Source organism: Mus pahari, chromosome 13 (assembly GCF_900095145.1).
Source record: "Mus pahari chromosome 13, PAHARI_EIJ_v1.1, whole genome shotgun sequence".
Lineage (NCBI taxonomy): Eukaryota > Metazoa > Chordata > Mammalia > Rodentia > Muridae > Mus > Mus pahari.
In genome coordinates, this window is record NC_034602.1 from 8,759,609 (window position 1) to 8,779,229 (window position 19,621).

A 19,621-nucleotide genomic window follows, 5' to 3' on the forward strand; every position below is an offset into this window, starting at 1 on the left:
AAAAAAAACTAAAACCATACAATTGAAAAAAGAAAGCATCTTCAACAAATGGTGCTGGTCTAACTGGATGTCTGTATGTAGAAGAATGCAAATAGATCCCTATTAAATCACACTGCACAAAGCTCAAGTCTAAGTGGATCAAGGACCTCCATGTAAAATTGATTACACTAAATCTAATAGAAGAGAAAGTGGGAAATAGCCTTGAATCCATTGGTATAAGAAACAATTTTCTGAACAGAACACCAATGGCTCAGGCTCTAAGATCAACAATTGATAAATGGGACCTCTTGAAACTGAAAAGCTTCTGTAAAGGCAACGGATATCATCAATAGGACAGTATCTTACAGAATGCGAAAGATCTTCATTAATCTTATATCTGACAAAGGGGTAATATCCAAAATATATAAAACACTAAATTAAAAAATGGTGTGAAGAGCTAAACAGAGAATTTTTCAACAGAGGAATCTCAAGTGGCTGAGAAGCACTTAAAGAAATGTTCAGTGTCCTTCAGTTATCAGAGAAATGCAAATCAAAACATCCCTGAGATGTACTCTTACACCCAGCAGCACAGATAAGATCCAAAACTCAAGTGGCAGCAGATGCTGGTGAGGATGTGGAAAAATGGGAACACTCCTCCATTGCTGGTGGGATTGAAAACTGGTACAACCACTCTGGAAACCAATCTGGTGGTTTCAGAAAACTGAAATAGTTCTATCTGAAGACCCAGCTATACCACTACTGGTCATATACCCAAAAGGTGCTCCACAATACCACAAGGATACATGTTCCATTATGCTCATAGCAGCCTTATTTGTAATAGCCAGAAGCTGAAAACAACCCAGATGTTCTTCAACTGAAGACTGGTACAGAAAATGTGGTTCATTTACACAATGGAATACTATTCAGCTATTAAAAACCAGGACATCATGAATTTTGCAGGCAAATGTATAGAAGTAGAAAATATCATCCTGGGTAAGGTAGTCCACACCCAAAAGGACATATATGACATGTATTCATTGATAAGTGGATATTAGCCATTTAGTCCAGGATACCCACAATATGCTCCACATACTCAAAGAAGCTAAACAAGAAGGATGGCCCAAGTGAGGATGAAAAAGTCATAGGAGATAGATGGAGGGAGGTAACTGGGTAGAAGAAGGGATGAGGATGTTTTAGTATTAGATTTGGGGAGAGGCAGGAGAGATGGCAAGATGGCCATGAGAATGAATGGAAATAAGCAACTGTCAGGATAGGGGTGTGTGTGTGTGTGTGTGTGTGTGTGTGTGTGTGTGTGTGTGTGTGTGTGTGTCGGGGGGGGATTATGAGGAAGTGCCAGAGACCTGAGATGGGGGAGGCTCCCAGAAGTCAATGCAGGTGACCTTAGCTGCGATGAATAGCCGTGGGAATATGGAACCTAAGAGGCCACCTCCTGTAGCCAGGCAGGACCTCCAGTAGAGGGATAAGGACACCAACCTACTCACAAAACTTTTGACCCAAAATTTGTCCAGTCTACAAAAAATGCAGGGAGAAAGGAGCAGAGACTAAGGGAATACCAACCAATAACCGGCCCAACTTTAGACTCACCCCATGGGCAAGCACCAATCCCTGACTCTATTAATGATACTGTTATGTCTGCAGACAGGAGTCTAGCATGGCTGTCCTCTGAGAGGCTCCACCCAGCAGCTGACTCAGACAGATGCAGAGATCCACTGCCAAACACTGGGCAGAGCTCAGGGACTGTTAATGGAAGAGTTGGTGGAAGGATTGAAGGGGATAGGAACTCCACAGGAAGATCAAAAAGGCCAACTAACCTGAACCCTTGGGACTCTCAGAGACTGAGCCATCAACCAAGAATACACATGGTCTGGACTAAGTAAAATGCCTGGCACATATGTAGCAGATGTGCATGCAGCTCAGTGTCCATGTAGGTTCCCCAACAACTAAAGCCGGGCCTGCCCCTAAAGCTGTTTGTTGCTGGTTTGGAGAATCCATTCTCTAACCTGGTTCTCCTGTCTGGAATCAGTGGGAGAGGATATATCTAGTCCTGCAGAGACTTGATTCCACAGGGTTGAGGGATAGAGGGGGTGGCACCCTCTCAAAAGAGAATGGGATGAGGGATGGGGAGGGACTATGTGAAGGGGGCACTAGAAATGGGGGTAGTGATTAGGATGTAAAATGAATTAATGGAAACATGCACATGCACGTGCACACACACACACACACACACACACACACACACATCAATAAGTAACAGGTAAGGCCTGTAAAGAAGAGTATTCCATGACAGTGACAGGCTACGTCTGGCTCCATATATACAGTATAAACAAATAAAATACACATGCTCATACATAGTGTGCTATTTCAGTCTTGTTCAGTTGTCAGTTGTACATAAAAAAATACCAAACCAAACTAAACCACACACTCTTCTTTAGTTTAAACTTTTATGTATGTATATGAACAAAACTCTCTTTCTTTGGTTGTTTTCTACTTTCTGTAATCTCTCTACAGAAGTCTAACTTCTTAAGCTTCAGTGGAAATAAAGATGCTAATGTGTCAGTGCTTCCTGAGAGATATTACAGTGACAGTAACTTCCCTTCCATAATAAACGTTAGTGGGTCAGAATAAGATTAAGAAAATGTACCAGATTAAACTGGGAAGAGAAACAAAAATATTCTTATTTTTGTCTCCAACTTCCACTACCTTTCTTACACTGTTAATTATTAATTCTTTGTGTGTGTCTGTGTGCTTGAGCAACACTTCCAAGGTTTAGATCAAGGTATAGATGAGGAACCAGAGGTCACTTCGTGGAGAACACTTTCTCCTTTCAGCATGTGGGTCTGAGGAACTGAGCTCAGGTTGTCATTCAGTGGCAAGAGTCCTCACCCTCTCCCATCTCCCTGGATTGGATCTCCAGTTACCTCTCAGGTCCTGGGTTTAAGGTGCCTGTCACCACACTGGGCTTCTCACAGTATTTTGTACAGCTTTAAAAATCACTGCCTTAGACTTATTCAAACTCTGCAAATATCTTTTGGTTGCACTGAATTGATGACATACTTTCAGTTTTTCTTTTTAAAGAGGGCTTATGATTGACTATATTTTTTGGAAACATGTTTAAAATTGGCTAGCTTTAGTCATAAACCAAACTTAGAAAACGATATCTTCAGAGACTTTCTAGTTTATCGGTAGCACCTATAAAGTACCTAGTGGGCAGACTGTGAACACAGCCATGTCCGGCTAATATATTTACAAGCTCAGTTATAGGAAATGCTGAATATATTCTACACTTATTTTGATTTAAGATGCAAAAAATGGACTTTGTAGACATATACCATATGCTCTCCTTCCATGCCAAGTTAGCGGGAATTAAGACTGACAGGAATAAGCAAGGTCACCTTAGGCTGAGCCAAATTAGACAACAGAATAATTGTCAGGTTTTCTGTTGGCAGGGACATTTTGTTTTGAGCCAATCTTCATGAATTATAGGCTGTAATTTTTTTCCTGCTAAGTCTATTGGCAGACATTCTGTTGACAATTTCTTTGTTTTGTAAACACTGAAAATTTCCCTCAGTTATATTGTTTCCAGGCACATAGCAGATCCTGAGTAAATGGGTAGTTTCGTTTGTTCCAAATGTAAGGAAATTCACATAGATGAGTCAATAAAAATCAATAAGGCTAGCATGGATGCATTCGCTGAGGTAACCAGAGAAGCTGGCTTGATTCAACTATAGAGGAGGTGGCACCACGTTAGGGGGATTATTTCCAGTTAGTCCCAGTACGGTTACATACTGCCCCTCTCACCTGCCCCCTGAATGCTTCCCTTCTGAACTGTCCCTTGAGTTATGTAACTATGTGTTAGTTGTCAAGTCACTATTATGGAAAACCGATAATTTGAATAATGACATGCAGATCCCAGCCTATAGATCAGAAAAATAACTATTTGAATACTATTATTAAAAGTATAAAACTCTTGGGGTTCTAGAGATGGCTCTACAGTTAAGAGCACTGGCTGCTATTCCACAGGAGCAGGGTGTGATTCCCAGGACCCACATGGCAGTTGACCATCTAAAACCATCTATAACTCCAGTCTCAGTGATCCAATAATATCTTCTGAATTCTGCAGGCACTGCACACATAGTACACAGACATACATGCAGGCAAAACATCCAAACAAGTAAAAAAAAAATAAAAGCTGGTTGGCATGCAACTTTAACCCTAGAGGTTACTGGGTCTATGTGAGTTTGAGCCCAAGCTTGGCCTACATGGTGAGTTCAGGGGCAGCCAGGGCTACATAAAGAGACCTTGTCTCAAAAAAGAAAATGCATAAAAGTCTCACAAAAGTGCTGTCAATTCACATAATGGTTAATTAAAAAAAAACAAAAACAAACTGCTTTCATTTGGAAGCTTCTGATTCTGTTGTATGGCAGAGGCTTGCTTGACAGCATTATCCTACAGATAGCCTGTCGTGTGGCTAGTTTTAAATGCTAACTTGGCACACCAGGAATCCCCTAGGGACAGTCTCAAATGATGAATTTACAGATGAGGCTGGCCTGGGGGGACACCTATGGGGGGGCTGTCTTCATTACATTGATTGCTGTGGGTGGTACCATTCCCAGGGTTTAAGTCCAAAACTTGTGAATAGAGTATGAGCTGGTCAGTATGCAACCATGCATTCTCTCTCTGCCCTTGGCTGCATGAGAGTAGGTGCTTCAAGTTCTTGCCTTGCCTTTTCCACACTGATGCACTGTGATCAGGCACTATAAACCAAAGAAACCCTCCCTCCCTCCCTCCCTTTCTTTTTTCCTCTCTCTTTCCCTCCCTCTCTCCCTTCCTTCCTTTCAAATTTTTAATTGATTCTTCGTGAGTTTCACATCATGCACCCCAGTCCTGCTCATCTCCACATCCCCTTAGTACCTGCCCTCTGCCCTTGTAACCTCCTCAGCAAAACCAAACCAAACAGAGCACAGAAACCATTGTGTCATGTAGCATGTCTCGGTGTATCCCACAGCATGCCCTTTTGTCCACACATCTTTACAAATAGTCATTACAATGACTCATTAGTCTGGCTTCTGCTATATCACCAGTACTGGCTCTTCACCGGGCGCTCTCTCGGGCATCCTGTTGTTGCCCTATGTCATGGAGATCCTGCAGCTCTGGACCTGCAGAGCCAGCCCTTTTACAAGCTCTAGTAGTTCATAGATGAGGTAGATGTTGGGATGGGCCAATTCAAAGCTCTGGATCTGGGTCTGGGTATAATCTGTGCTGATCAGACCCCTGCCCCCCCCCCACCCCCCCCAGCTTTCCTGTACCTGAACCACCAGGTCAAGCTCTCTAGCAATGCCTCACCAGTGCTGCATCAGGCAAGGGGCAGGACCAGCGCTCTGGCTCTCATGACTCCAGGCCAGCTCTCTGGATTGCTGAAGGTGGGAAGAAATGAGAAAGGACCTCCATCCTCACAGAGAAGTGCTGGCCAGCTCTCCTTTGCTTACTCCCTTGGGGCCAGCTCCACTGTGCTGCCCAAGCAAGGTGCAGGGCCTGCTTTCCCAAGTGCTGCTGCTGGGAGCCCTCCTGCTCTCATAACCCTGGGGCCAGTTCTCCCAACTGCCTCAGGTGACTGGGGTGGGGATGGGGTTGGGGTGGGGAACCTCTGGTCAGCCCTATACCCCCTTGAGTAAGTGAGGGAGCTGCTCACACCCTTGGGGCTGGCCCACCCACACTCTCATGACTAGGGTCAGCTTTACTATGCCACCCAGAAGAGCCACAGGGCCCTTTCTCTAGTGTGCTGCATTGAGCAAGAGGTGGGGTCAGCTTTCCAGAGTGCTGCAGCCAGTGAGGGGTAGAAGCAGCTCTGCACAGCCTTGGACAGCAATGTGTCCCAGGCAGCAGCCCAGATCAGGGATGTCTGTGTGGTCTTGGATGGTAATAGGAACCATGGACATCTACAGAGAACCCTGCTACTGCATGGCCACAGACCCAGACAGGGTAATGGGAATTGAACCTGCGTCCTCTCCAAGGTTCAATTGTCCTTCAACTCTGAGCCAGCCTTCTGGTGCATGCATTTTATTGAGAAGCTTTGCACCCATCTTCCCATGGGACAGAGATGGGTCTATAGTTCCCTTACTTTATTGTGTCTTTGTCTGTATTTGCTATTGGTCTAATACTGGTCTATAGAGTCTGAGCACATCTTCCCTCTGTGTTTCCCCAGAATCATTTGGGAAAGCACTGATGTTTCGTCAGTGCTCTGATGGAATTCCAGAGTAAACCTGTCTTTGCCTGAATGTTTCAGTGGGAGATTTCATATGATTGGTTCAACCTCATTGCTTATAATGAATCAATCTGACTATGATATTTCACGTTTTTTTTTTTTTTTTCCCTGAGACAGGGTTTCTCTGTGTAGCCCTGGCTATCCTGGAACTCACTTTGTAGAACAGGCTGGCCTTGAACTCAGAAATCTGCCTGCCTCTGCCTCCAAAGTGCTGGGATTAAAGGCGAGCGCCACCACACCCGGCTGATTTTTTAATATATGTCTCTACAAATTCATCCATTCCTTTACAATTTTCCACTTTATCTTATTTTCTGAATTTTATTGATATCTGTTGAAAAGTCTCTGTTTTCATTTCTAATTTTCTTAATTTGGATCATATTTCTCTTGGGTACTTGAGCCAAAAAGTTTATTAAATTTGTTTATTTTTTTCAAATAATCAACTCTTTGTTTTATTTTTTTTCTGTATTTGTTTTTTGGTTTTGTGTCCATTTCTGTTCAGATCTTAGTTCTTTCCATCAATTGACCTGTTCTTGTTTTTCTTTTGGTTCTTTACTTAAGATTGATTTGAGGTCTTTTCTTTTTCTCCTCCTCCTCCTCCTCCTCCTCCTCCTCCTCTTCTTTGGTTTTTTTTTTTTTGTTGTTGTTGTTGTTTTGTTTTTTTCATGACAGGGTTTCTCTGTGTAGCCCTGGCTGTCCTGGAAGTCATCTGTAGACCAGGCTGGCTTCAAACTCAGAGATCTGCCTGCCTCTGCTTCCTGAGTTCTGGGATTAAAGTCATGAGCCAGCACCCCTGGGGCTCACTTCTCAGTATAGCTACTCATTTCTCAGGACTCCTTTCATTGCATCTAACGGCTTTTGCATATGCTTTCACTTTCATTATATTTTAGGAATATTCTGATTTTTCTTTTTACTATGAAACCCATCATTCACAGTGTTTCTGAGTCTCCATGAATTTGTGTGTATGCTCTGTCTGTAGTTTTTCTGTTTTTTATTTCTATTTTATTTCACTGTGGTCAACAGAATATAAGAAAATATTATGTTGTTAGTACTTGTTTTGTACTCAACTATAGGATCTATTTTACATAATGTTCCATGGGCTGCTGAGAGGAACGTGCATCCTGCAGTGTTTGGACTTCCCGTAACGTCTAAACCTGTTTGATATGATGTTATTGGGGCAGATGTTTTTCCTGGTCATCAGGATGGCTGTGTTTTGATGAGGGTACAGCAATGATGAGAGTACAACACATTTTCTGTGTTGAGTTAACTTAGGTCATTGTATCTAAGAGTCTGTTTAAGAATTGGGTTTACCTATGCATGTCTGTTTAGGGTCATAATGTTCTCTTGATGGACTTTATTTATAATATTCTGACTTTTTTGGTTTGAAGTTTACCTTTTTAGTTATTAGGATAGCAACTCCTGTCTGTTTCCTCATTCTTCTTGCTTGGAATTCCTCTCTCCATATTTTCACTCTAAGATCGTGTCTGTCTCTGGTGATAAGGTACATTTCTTGGAGGCAGCAAATAGAAAAAAGCAAAACAACAGAATCCATTTCTTTTTTTCAGACAGGATTTTTACTGTATAGCCTTGGGTAGCCTGGAGCTATGTAGACCAGGCTGCCTCAAACTCACTAATATGCGTCCCTTTGCTGGGATTAAAGGTGTGTATCCCCATGGCCGGATGATTCTGCTTTTTGATCCTATCTGCTAGCTTGTGCCTTTTTATTGGGGGAATCTATACCAGTAATATTCAAAGTGTAGGCACAGTATGAAAATATAATAGGGCAATACAAAAGACCAGCCTTTGCCTTCTAGTTACTTAAGAAAGTAAGAGGACACTTACAATACTATATTCATATATTAGCTATTCTATGTGGGAGGGAGAAGGCAAACTAAGGCTGCTGGTTAATACTGCATTGATAGAGGCAACGATAGAGAGGAGGAGGTTGAGGTAGGGTAGCTATGGATAATACCAAATGAAATAGAGAGGAAACGGAATGCACTCAGATAACCTAAAGCCACCCAAGCTCTTAGCAGGCTGAGACCAAGAGATACCACACACCAGGTCAGAGATGTTCTCTGGGGAAGTCTATCAAATGGAAAATTAAAAGGGAAACCATAGAGAAAGAAAAGGTAAGGGGGTGGGGCATGAGGACAGCAGGACAGATCCGGCCTGCAGTATTGATACTGGGTACCCAGTCAAGGAAGGGTAAATATGGAGAGAGCTGGAGGGTGTGCGGTGTGCATGGGCTCTGCCTGCTGCTTCCTTCCAGAGCTGACACCCAGTTTCTTCCCTCACTTCTGGATGTTGAAAGGCTGTGGCACAGATGCTGGTCCTGACAATGGCACCTCTCCTTGGGTCTTATCACAGATGCGGGTCCTTTTTTCATGGAAATGTTGGCTCTCTTCTTTCCTATGTCCACTGCACATTCATCTTTATCTGTGGCTCCAACCAGGTTTCTCCTTTCTGGTCACTTCATGCAGTTCTGATGTAAAACTTCTCCATACTCTAGAGGAATTCCACCAGCCAGGTTTTAGCACCCAGTCCTATCACAATAGGTCTGGGTTGCCACAGAGGGTGGTTGATGGAAGGACTGGGGCCACCTTGCTGCAGGAGTCCTTTTCCTTCTAACGGTCTTCAGGGGACCTGAAGCTTGTGTCCTTAAGAGCACATGCTGCCCTTGCCTCAGCTTTTGTTTCCCAGCATTTACAAGGTGGCTTACAACCTTCTGCAACTCCAGTTCCAACATCCTACTCTTCTGGTCTCTGTGGGCCCCAGCACACATGGTGCATTTATATACTACACTAAGGCAAAACACTCATATACATCAGACAAATACAAATCTAAATGGCTGTGAACCGAGAATACAGTTCAGGTGATAGCAGTTAGTTTAATCCTAGTCCCCTGGGCTCACTCCCAGGCTCCAACTTCAGGAAGGAGAGGCAGGAGGATTAAAAAAATCAGGAATCTTCCCCAAAGCCCTCATTCCTCTGCCACTGTGGTACAGTATTTGTCTCCCTCTGCCCCCACCACAATAGCCTCCCTTTAAAGTAACGACTACTGAGAGTACAGTGTACAACGTAGATTTTCTGAGGCTCTTTCTTACATCCTGGCTCTGGTGTCCCTCTAACAGGGAGGGGAACACTCCTTAGTCCCTTTAGATCCTTGGATTTCTTTTCTGGATTGTAAAAATTATTATCTTTCTATTAAGTTATTTCTATTAAATTAAGATTTTTTTTCAGCCATCAACCATCTCTTCTGATAGCTATTATTTAGCTTTCCCCAGTTTATCCCCAGGAAATTTTTGTAGACTGTGTATCATATAGTGTCTTCTTCCAAGAAACTTCAAAAACTTTTTATATAGTACTTGAGAGAAAGAAGAAATCCAATACAGAATTTCTAAAAGTAATTATAACAAAATACTCCATATTCAAATACATCAGATGTTTAAAAAGAATGAATTTGATAATCATTTTTATTGATTAAAAAGAATAAATAAAGTACTCCTGACTGAGAAACAAAGTGTGAAATCAAGCTAAAATAAACAGCAGCAAAGAACAAAGGTTAAAGCAGTTAATGGGAGAGCCAGCATCCAACCTGTTTCCAAATAGGTGTGGTGGTTTGTGGAACATATGCTCACCACTGCAACTACTCAGCTCGGTGATGTAGCACAAAAGTTGTCACAACAATGACCAGATGTGGCTATGGTCCAATAAAACTATATTTACAAAGCAAGATGGTGGCTGGTACCTAAGTACAGCCTGTGGTCTTCTGAGAGTAATCTGGGGAAAGGTAATTAAAGATACCAGAGGAGGATGATTTCTATCTGCAGTAAAAACAGAAAAACAAAACTCCGCAGGCTGGGCCCATCCTGTGGGCCTGGCTCAATATGAGGAGTACTGGAAATCTTCCTGGTCCCTTTGTAACAGTCATTTAAAGACCAGAGAAAGCAATTCAGATCAGGATCGAGCAGAGAGCAGTTTTAGCAAATGGAGACTGTTTTTTAGTGGGCCTGGCCTAGCTGTGGAACACCATTTCTAAACGACCCTGCTGAAGTGGCCATCCTGCAGCCTGTGACCTTCTGTGAACTGTAAGATGAAACTCAAGGAAGAGGGCACTGGGCTGAGCACACACTGAATCTGGACCAACAGAACTATGCCAGCCGTTATGAGAAAGGTCTTTGTGTCTGCACTGACAGAGGTGGCAGCTGGATCTGAGCCAAATGCTGCAGGGAATCTTAAACAGGGCTCCAGGCAGCTCACCAGAGAACACAACCCAAAGGACAGGCCAGAGGTGTGACCAGCATCTGAGGGAGACTTCATCTTCGTAGTTCTGCCTACTTGCTGGGTCACATGTGTAACCCAGTCTATCAAAGGAAGGCCTGGAAGTAGGGACAGGACAGCCCTGGGGACAAATGGACCACTGAGATCCAGAGATGGGTCTCCCAGATACTGAGAGGAATCCAGCAAAGTGGCAAACAGACTGACTGGACTGCTTTCAGACTCCAATGGTTCTCCACCTAGCACATTCCTTCTTTGTAGTCTAAATTCATACAGCCTTTATTTAATATTCACGTCCATTTACCAGGCCAGCTCTGCTGCCTTGTCTACTTAAAAATAATTTTTTTTTTTGCAGGATATTTGATCACCCTGTGAACCACAAGACTGTGTTATTTACTGGAAAAAAGTTTCTAGTTATAGTGTGGCTTAGCCCTTACCATACACTTTTGATCCTTCTGGCTAAAATACAGACATATCCTTAGTACACATCTTTAATCTCAAACCATGGAAGTAAAGTCAGTTTGTAGAAGGAAGCACTATGTTTGAAAGTGATGTCTAATTGAATGGCAGACAAAGTGATGAATCAGAGAAATATTTAACAGAATGGGATATGCCCAGCTCTCACAAGAAAAGAGAGCAAAGGGGAACTACTGAAGAGAATAGTACAGACAGACAGGGAGAGAGGAAGGAGGCAGTTTCACTGAGAGAATTTTACAGAGACAGGTTGAAGAGAGAACAAGCTAGACACAGCAGAAGACAGAATGAGCCAGAGAATGAGAAGGAGCAGGAAAATTAGGACAGATTGCCAGAGTTAGTTTTCGGCCAAGCAGAGTGATTCAGTCAGAAGCTGAGAGAAGCCAGATTGAATCGGGTTGGAGAGGAGTTTGAGCCAGAACAGCTGAGTTGAATCAGCAAGCTAGGGTACAGACAGAAGAAAGGGTGAGCTGTTCAGCAGTAAATCTCAAAGGCTGAAAACATTCTAGGCCTAGATAATTGTAGGGAGGCTAGATGCTTCTAGGCCTAGGCCTCAGCTAGCATACTGAGATAACAAGCCTCAGAGATGACAATTACCTCAGGCAAATAAAAGTTACTCTTACAAAAAGTCATAGCAGAAACTTCCCAGACTTAGGGAAGTTCCAGCCCAGACACAGGAAGACATAGAATATCAAACAGACAAGATCAGAGAACCTCACAGTAAGTATTTAAATATACAGCACAAAGGAAGGGGAGAAAAACACCAAGTCATATTTAACAGCGAATTTCTCAACAGGAACTAAAAAAATCCAGGAGGCTGGATGATAAACCCTTTCAACAAAGAAACAAGATAAAAAATGTAACAAAGAGAATTAAGTAGCCTTCTTATATGCCATAACAAACATGATGATGAGGAAATCAGGAAAACAATCCAATTCATAATTCACACACACACACACACACACACACACACACACACACACACACACAGAATAAACTTAATAATCAAAAGAGTGAAAGACCACTATAATGAAAAGGTTAAACCACTTGAGAGGAATTGAAGAATACATTAGCAGATGAAAAAAAGCTCTTGTGCTTATATATTGTAAAAATATTGTAAAAATGGCTATCTTTTTTAAAAAATGCAAACAAATTTCATTCAGCCCTCATCAAAATTTCATAGAAATAAAAAAAAAATCTTAAAATTCATTTGGAAGTGCAAAAGACCTTAGATAGTCAAAGCAATCCTGAGTGGGAAAACAAAGGAAAAAACAAACATAAAACTCAAACTACAAACAAACAAAAACCAAAGTACAATCCTGGAGATATCATTACATCTTATTTGAAGTTCTGTTACAATATCAACATGGGGCGGGAGAGATAGCTTAATGGGTGAAGTTCTTTCTGTGTATGTGTAAGGACCTGAGTTCAATTCCCCAGAATCGTGTAGATAAGCCAGGTATGGTGGCACATGTTTGCAATTGGTGTAGACAAGACCGTTGGTTGGCCAGGCTATCTTAATTAATAAGACTTGTGATGAGAGATACATACATCTCAACAAAACAAGGTGGGTAGCTTGCAAGGACTGAAACGTGATGGACCACTTGCCTCCACAAGCACATCCACATAGTCACACACATGTGTAAGCCACCCATACATATACATGCAAAACATGTAACAGCATGGTGTTATGGTACATGGAATAGATCAGAAGACCCAGATATAGGTTCACATAGCTACAGCCATGTTTTTACATATAAACAAATGGTGTTAAGAAAACTGGATGTCTCTATATAGAAGGTGAAACTAGATCCATGCACAGAATCCAATGACAAATGGATAAAACTGGGGAAGGTGACCAGACCCCAAAAGAAAAACAGTTTATGCTCCTTTTCACATGTGAGTCCTAGCCTTGACTCTTCAGCTTTGTGTGTTTAACATGGAGTACTGTGGAGGCTAGGGAATGAGAAAGGGGCAAAGGAGGAGGGAAGGCTCCCGTAAGGGAGGGGCAATGGGTAAAACAAGGAGAGAGGGGGAACACTGAGGGAGAAAGGAAGGAAGGGGAATAGAGGTGTGGGGAGAGAAGTGGAAGGGTTACTAATTATATAGAGTATATGAAGAGCCATATGTAACCTGTGCTGTAACCCAATTACACAATTTCTTTGGAGACAGGAGGACTGGCAGGTGGGAGATGAGAGTAATTAGAACACATTTTACACATGCATAAATATGTCAAAAATTTAATGAAAAATAGAAATATTTCAAATGGGTTAATGAACTGCACAGAAAGTTCTATAAAGAACAAATCTAATGAGCAATAAATATTTTTAAAGTGTTCAACATCTCTAGGTAGCAGGGAGATTCAAGTCGAAAGCATTTTGATATTTTTCTTTATTTTTTTATGTTTTTTCTTTGTTTATGCTTAGTAATTTTTATTGGATATTTTATTTATTTACATTTCAAATGTTATCCCCTTTCCTGATTTCCACCCTAGACACCCCCTATCCCACCCCCTCCTCCTGCTTCTATGAAGGTGTGCCTCCATCCACTCATCCACTCCCACCTCCCCACCCTTGCATTCCCTTACACTGCAGCATTGAGCCTTCACAGGACCAAGGGCCTCTTTTCCGATTGATGGCCAACAAGGCCTTTCTCTGCTACATATACGTCTGGAGCCATGGGTCCCTCCATGTGTACTCCTTGGTTGGAGGTTTAGATCCTGGGAGCTCTGGTTGGTTGGTATTGTTGTTCTTCCTATGGGGTTGCAGATCCCTTTAGTGCCTTCAGTCCTTTCTCTACCTCCCCCATTGGGAACCCTGTGATCAGTTCAATGGTTGGCTATAAGCATCCGCCTCTGTATATGTCAGACTCTGGCAGTGCCTCTCAGGAGACAGCCATATCAGGCTCCTGTCAGCAAGCACTTCTTGGCATTTGTAATAGTGTCTGGGTTTGGTGACTGTATATGGGATGGATCCCCAGGTGGGACAGTCTCTGGATGGCCTTTCCTTAAGTCTCTGCTCCACACTTTGTGTCAGTATTTGCTCCTGTGAGTATTTTGTTCCCTCTTCTAAGAAGAACTGAAGCATCCACACTGGTCTTCCTTCTTCTTGAGCTTCATGTCTGTGAATTGTATCTTTCATATTTCATTTCAGCATAGAATAGCTACCATAATGAAAACAACAACAAATACTGGCAGGAGAGGAGTGGCTCTCTGATGTGCAAGTGTGTGGTGTGCACACTAGAAATCACTGAGGAGGCCTTTATAAACGTGACAGATATCCAAAGAAGTTTGTGCCCTCCAAGACACACTTCCATGTTCATGTTTGTTGCTGCTCTGTTCTCAATAGCAAGAAAATCCAGTCAGCTGAATGGCTATCAGCCAACAGCCTAACAATAAAAGTATGAGAGATAAATTCAGTGCAGTTTTGTTCAATCATAGAGAAAAGTTCAAGAAAATTGATGCAGCCAAAACACATTAAGTGCAGTAACACTGGCTCAAAGAAAAACAAACCCATTCTTAGATGTAGATGCTATAATTTAATTTTTATATGTGTGGATTTATGTGGAAGTAAGTGTGTACAGAAACCAGGAAACTAGAAAGGGGCCAACAAGAAGGGGAAGAGGCTGTAAGGGAACAGAGGGGTTGGAGACTTTTCCTGTGAGTAGAAGGTAAACACTGAACACAGAATGCTTCCGCAGGGATTGGGAGGAGCAACATGGAGGGTGGATGGGAGGAGGGCTGATCAGAGCTAAGTATGTGTGAAGAAGGTGTAAGACTGGGAAAACATGACCCAGACTCCAAGAGTGTATTCTGTTGGCTAATTAAAGACAAAAGTGTGCACGTGGATAACGCCACTCCCAGAAAACATAAGGTTATTAAATAAAACCTCAGCTGCAGTCTCCTGAGTCCCCAGAATAAACGACATGGTTACTCCTGCTGGTTGGCAGCAGAACTAGACTGGAAGACTCTTGATGAAGACAATATACTATTGTGGGCTTAAGACACAGAGGAATGAAACTGACACTGAGCAGGAGGGTCCCTCCTGAAGGATAGCCCTTAAAGTGCCAGCAGAGCTATGTGGGCTGGCATGAGATGGCTCTGGTCAAGACTTTTCTGGGTTATGTACCAACAACCCTCTGTGCAAATCTAATGGCTTGCTAGACAAGACCCACTGGCACAAGGGTGGCATGGCTTCCAGACAGGCAACCAATGGCTTTTTACCAGACTTCAGGAATGCTCACATGAGAGAATTTGAGTGTAGATCTATAAACCTTGCCAATAACTCATGGCCAGCAAGGCTATAAACCTTAGTGAGGAAGATGCTAATGCTGTTTTGATAACTGACATGAAGTGCCTGTAGACCCGCCTTCTACGTACTGATATTTAAGTCATCAGAAGGGTCCTGCTGCAATCTGTGATCAGAGAGGCTTCACTATGCAGCGGGCAGTGCTTACTGCACAGACTCATAATGGATGTCCAAGTGCTGAAAGGGCAGTTGCTGAATTCTCAGCCATAGGTGGGATATCTCCATCACCTCCTTAAGGCTCAGGGAACACCATGCAAGAGTAAATACATGTAGGTGTGAGAGGGAAGGGTGAAAGGCTGTGGAATGCTGACTTCTGGATGCTGTCACACTTGAACTCTCGGCAGTGTGGTTACCTGTGAAAGGCTGGCACAGGACTGGGCAAGCCAACACTGTCTCGGAAGAAGAAGGACTCATGAGGTCTTGCCCCTTCCTGAATTAAAAATAAAAATCTTTTAAGAAGATTTTTAATATGGGGCTGGAGAGATGGCTCAGCGGTTAGGAGCACTGACTGCTCTTCCAGAGGTTCTGAGTTCAACTCCTAGCAACCACATGGTGACTCACAACTATCTGTAATGGGATCCAGTGCCCTCTTCTGGTGTGTCTGAAGATAGCTTCAGCATACTCATACTCATATACATAAAATAAATCTTAAAAGGAAATAAAAGATTTTTAATGTGTGTGTATGTGTGTGTGTGTGCGCGCACACACACACACCTGGATGAGTTTATGTGTACCACAAGTATCCAGGTACCAGAGGAGGCCAGACTTACAAGCAATTAAATAATTTCTGGGAAGGGAGAGACTTTTTTGTGTGTGTGCTATAGCCACTCTGGTAAGTTGCTCACAATCCTCTAAATGACTCCTTACCCTTATTCTTGTAATTAACCCTAATTATACTCACTTGGTACATACACACACACACACACACACACACACACACACACACACACCTTGAAAAGTAAATTCAATGAATATATTAATAAGATTATACTTCATGACTAAGTTGTTTTTATCCCCAAAATGTAAGGTTGATTCAAAATATGCTAATCAATAAATTTAATGCATCATTACAGAATATACCAATACAAATTACATAATCATTTCAGTGGGTCCAGGATAGGCAGTTGATAATTTAATATACTTTCATGAAGGTCCTGAAGAAACTATGTATAGAGGGAACACATCTAACAGAACAAAGGCTGTATGTATTAAATCCATAGACAAAATCCTGCTGAATGAAAAGATATCTAGTCCACTTCCTCCATAGCTTAGAATGAGACAAGGTTTTCACTCTCTCTACTCTTATTCAATTCTGAGATTGGAGTCTTGGAAATAGCAGCAAGATAACAGAAATACATACAGGGACATAAGTGAGAAAATGAGACAGATATCTCCACTTGCAGATGACACAATACAGAAATGATCCAATTGAATCATTTGACTTTTGGATCTGATAAAATACATTCAGCAAAGTGGCAGGATACAAAACCAACATAGAGAAATCGGTTGCAAGGTCACATCTGTTGAGTGTGAAATACTTCCTTATGTAGTAAGCTCCTAACTTACTATATCTTACCTGCTTGAAGGGCCATTTGGTATTTTCTGTTGAAGAGTTTGTATGTGTGTTGAACCAATGGAAGGAAGAAGGCCTGGAAGTATGTTTTCTCCTTCGGGTGCTAGAGCTGAGCTGGTGAAACCTTCATTCCGCACATCTCTTCTGTCCAAGGGCCCCAGGAACTCTGTTTTGTATGAGATGGATGAGATATGAGAGAATGGAAATACAGTTTCTGCTAACTAGTTCATGACTAAAAATTCTCTCCTTTGTTGTCTGCTGAGTAGCACTTGGTAACAGGGAGTGGGAACCCCGACAGATGCTGTCCCTGATAAGTGCTGTCACTCTGTTTACCTATGGGGTTAACAACATGAGTGTTCTCAAAATCAAATTCGAAAATTCTTTTGTACTTTGCCTATTCACGTTGATTTGTCAACACTTTAATCACCTAGAGTTTCTTTTTTTTTGCATACTAAAGAGTTTAATATAACAATTTAATTCTGCAGTTTTTGGTTGTGGAAAATGCCAGTATACAGTACAAACAAAGGAAATAAGTCTTCTTTGCCTTAAGGATTAAGGATCTGACTGACGGAAGCTTTAACATAGTTTTCTATGTACCTTCCCAACTGGAGTTAGTTTGTTTTATTTATTAAACTAATAAAATTTATTTTAAAATATGCAACTCAGTATTGACATTTTTTAAGTCATCAAAATAATTTACAATAGTTAAACGCCTCTTAAATATACATGATATCTTCTGTACCTAAAAGTAGTATGCACTCAACCAGATTTTAAAATCTATATGGAACATTAAACATGATAGAAGTAGAAAAAAAATCTCTTATGAAGTTCTCTATAAAAGGAAATTGTGACAAGTTCCTGATTAGACAGAAACTGTTCCATCTCCAAGGGAGAATGCACAGTGTAACTGTGGCTTCATAGAAAGAGTTGGGCAGTGCTCCTTCTGATTCTATTTTGTGGAATAGTTTGAAGAGTACTGGTATTAGGTCTTCTTTGAAGGTCTGATAGAATTCTGCACTAAATTCTGGTCCTGGGCTTTTTTGGTTGGGAGAATTTTAATGACGGCTTCTATTTCTTTAGGGGTTATGGGACTGTTTAGATTATTTATCTGATCTTGATTTAACTTTGGTATTTGTTATCTGTCTGTAAAAATTGTCAATTTCATCCAGATTTTCCAGTTTGGTTGAAAAAAGGCTTTTGTAGTAGGATCTGATGATTTTTTTTTTTTTTTTTGGATTTTCTCAGTTTCTGTTGTTATGTCTCCCTTTTCATTTCTGATTTTGTTAATTTGGATACTGTCTCTGTGCCCTCTGGTTAGGCTGGATAAGGGTTTATCTATCTTAATTTTCTCAAAGAACCCGCTCCTGGTTTTGTTGATTATTTGTATAGTTCTTTTTGTTTCTACTTGGTAGATTTCAGCCCTGAGTTTGATTATTTCCTGCTGTCTACTCCTCTTGGGTGTATTGCCTTTTTTGTGTGTTCTAGAGCTTTCAGATGTGCTGTTAAGCTGCTAGTGTATGCTCTCTCCAGTTTCTTTTTGGAGGCACCCAGAGCTATGAGTTTTTCTCTTAGCACTGCTTTCATAAATTTAGATATGCTGTACCTTCATTTTCATTAAATTCTAAAAAGTCATTAATTTATTTCTTTCTTCCTTGACCAAGTTATCATCGAGTAGGGTGTTGTTCAGCTTCCATGTGTATGCGGGCTTTCTGTTGTTTTTGTTGCTATTGAAGACCAGTCTTAGTCGGTGGTGATCTGATAGGATGCATGGGATTATTTCACTCTTTTTATATCTGTTGAGGCCCATTTTGTGACCAATTATATGGTCAGTTTTGGAGAAGGTACCATGAGGTGCTGAGAATAAGGTGTATCCTTTTGATTTAGGATGAAATATTCTAGAGCTATCTGTTAAATCCATTTGGTCCATAACTTCTGTTAGTTTTAATATGTCTCTGTTTAGTTTCTGTTTCCATGATCTGTCCATTGATGACAGTGGGGTGTTGAAGTCTCCCACTATTACTGTGTGAGGTACAATGTGTGCTTTGAGCTTTAGTCAAGTTTTCTTTAATGAATGTGGGTGCCCTTGCATTTGGAGCTTAAATGTTCAGAACTTAGAGTTCTTCATATTTTTTTTTTCCCATTTGATGAGTAGGAAGTGTCCTTCCTTATCCTTTTCAATAACTTTTGGTTGAAAGTTGATTTTACTTGATATTAGAATGGCTACTCAAGTTTGTTTCTTGGGACCATTTGCTTGGAAAATTGTTTTCCAGTTCTATACTCTGAGGTAGTGTCTGTCTTTGAGGACATTTCTTTTTTTGTTTGTTTGTTTGTTTGTTTGTTTTTGAGACAGGGTTTCTCTGTATAGCCCTGGCTGTCCTGGAACTCACTTTGTAGACCAGGCTGGCCTCGAACTCAGAAATCCGCCTGTCTCTGCCTTCCAAGTGCTGGGATTAAAGGTGTGCGCCACCACCACCCGGCATGAGGTGCATTTCCTATGTGCAGCAAAATGCTGGGTCCTGTTTATGCATCCAGTCTGTTAGCCTATGTCTTTTTTATTGGGGAACTGCATCCATTGATGTTAAGAAATATTAAGGAATAGTGATTGCTGCTTCCTGTTATTTTTGATATTATTTTTCTGTTTGTGTGGTTATACTTATTTTCGGTTTGTTGAAAGATTAGTTTATTGCTTTTTCTAGGGTATAGTTTCCCTGTTTGTGTTGGCACTTTT

The 19,621-nt window shown here is 41.5% G+C and overlaps 1 protein-coding gene across 6 annotated transcripts in view; it reads right to left on the reverse strand.

The window, feature by feature from the left end:
• The window catches only part of Wdpcp (WD repeat containing planar cell polarity effector), a 306,946-nt gene that overhangs the window by 23,073 nt on the left and 264,252 nt on the right, over positions 1–19,621 (reverse strand). For all 6 annotated transcript variants that reach the window (XM_021210656.2, XM_029545442.1, XM_029545441.1 and 3 more), the window contains one exon: positions 16,897–17,059. In XM_021210656.2, coding sequence (XP_021066315.1) covers positions 16,897–17,059 — 163 coding nt within the window. The remainder of the gene's footprint in view (positions 1–16,896; positions 17,060–19,621) is intronic.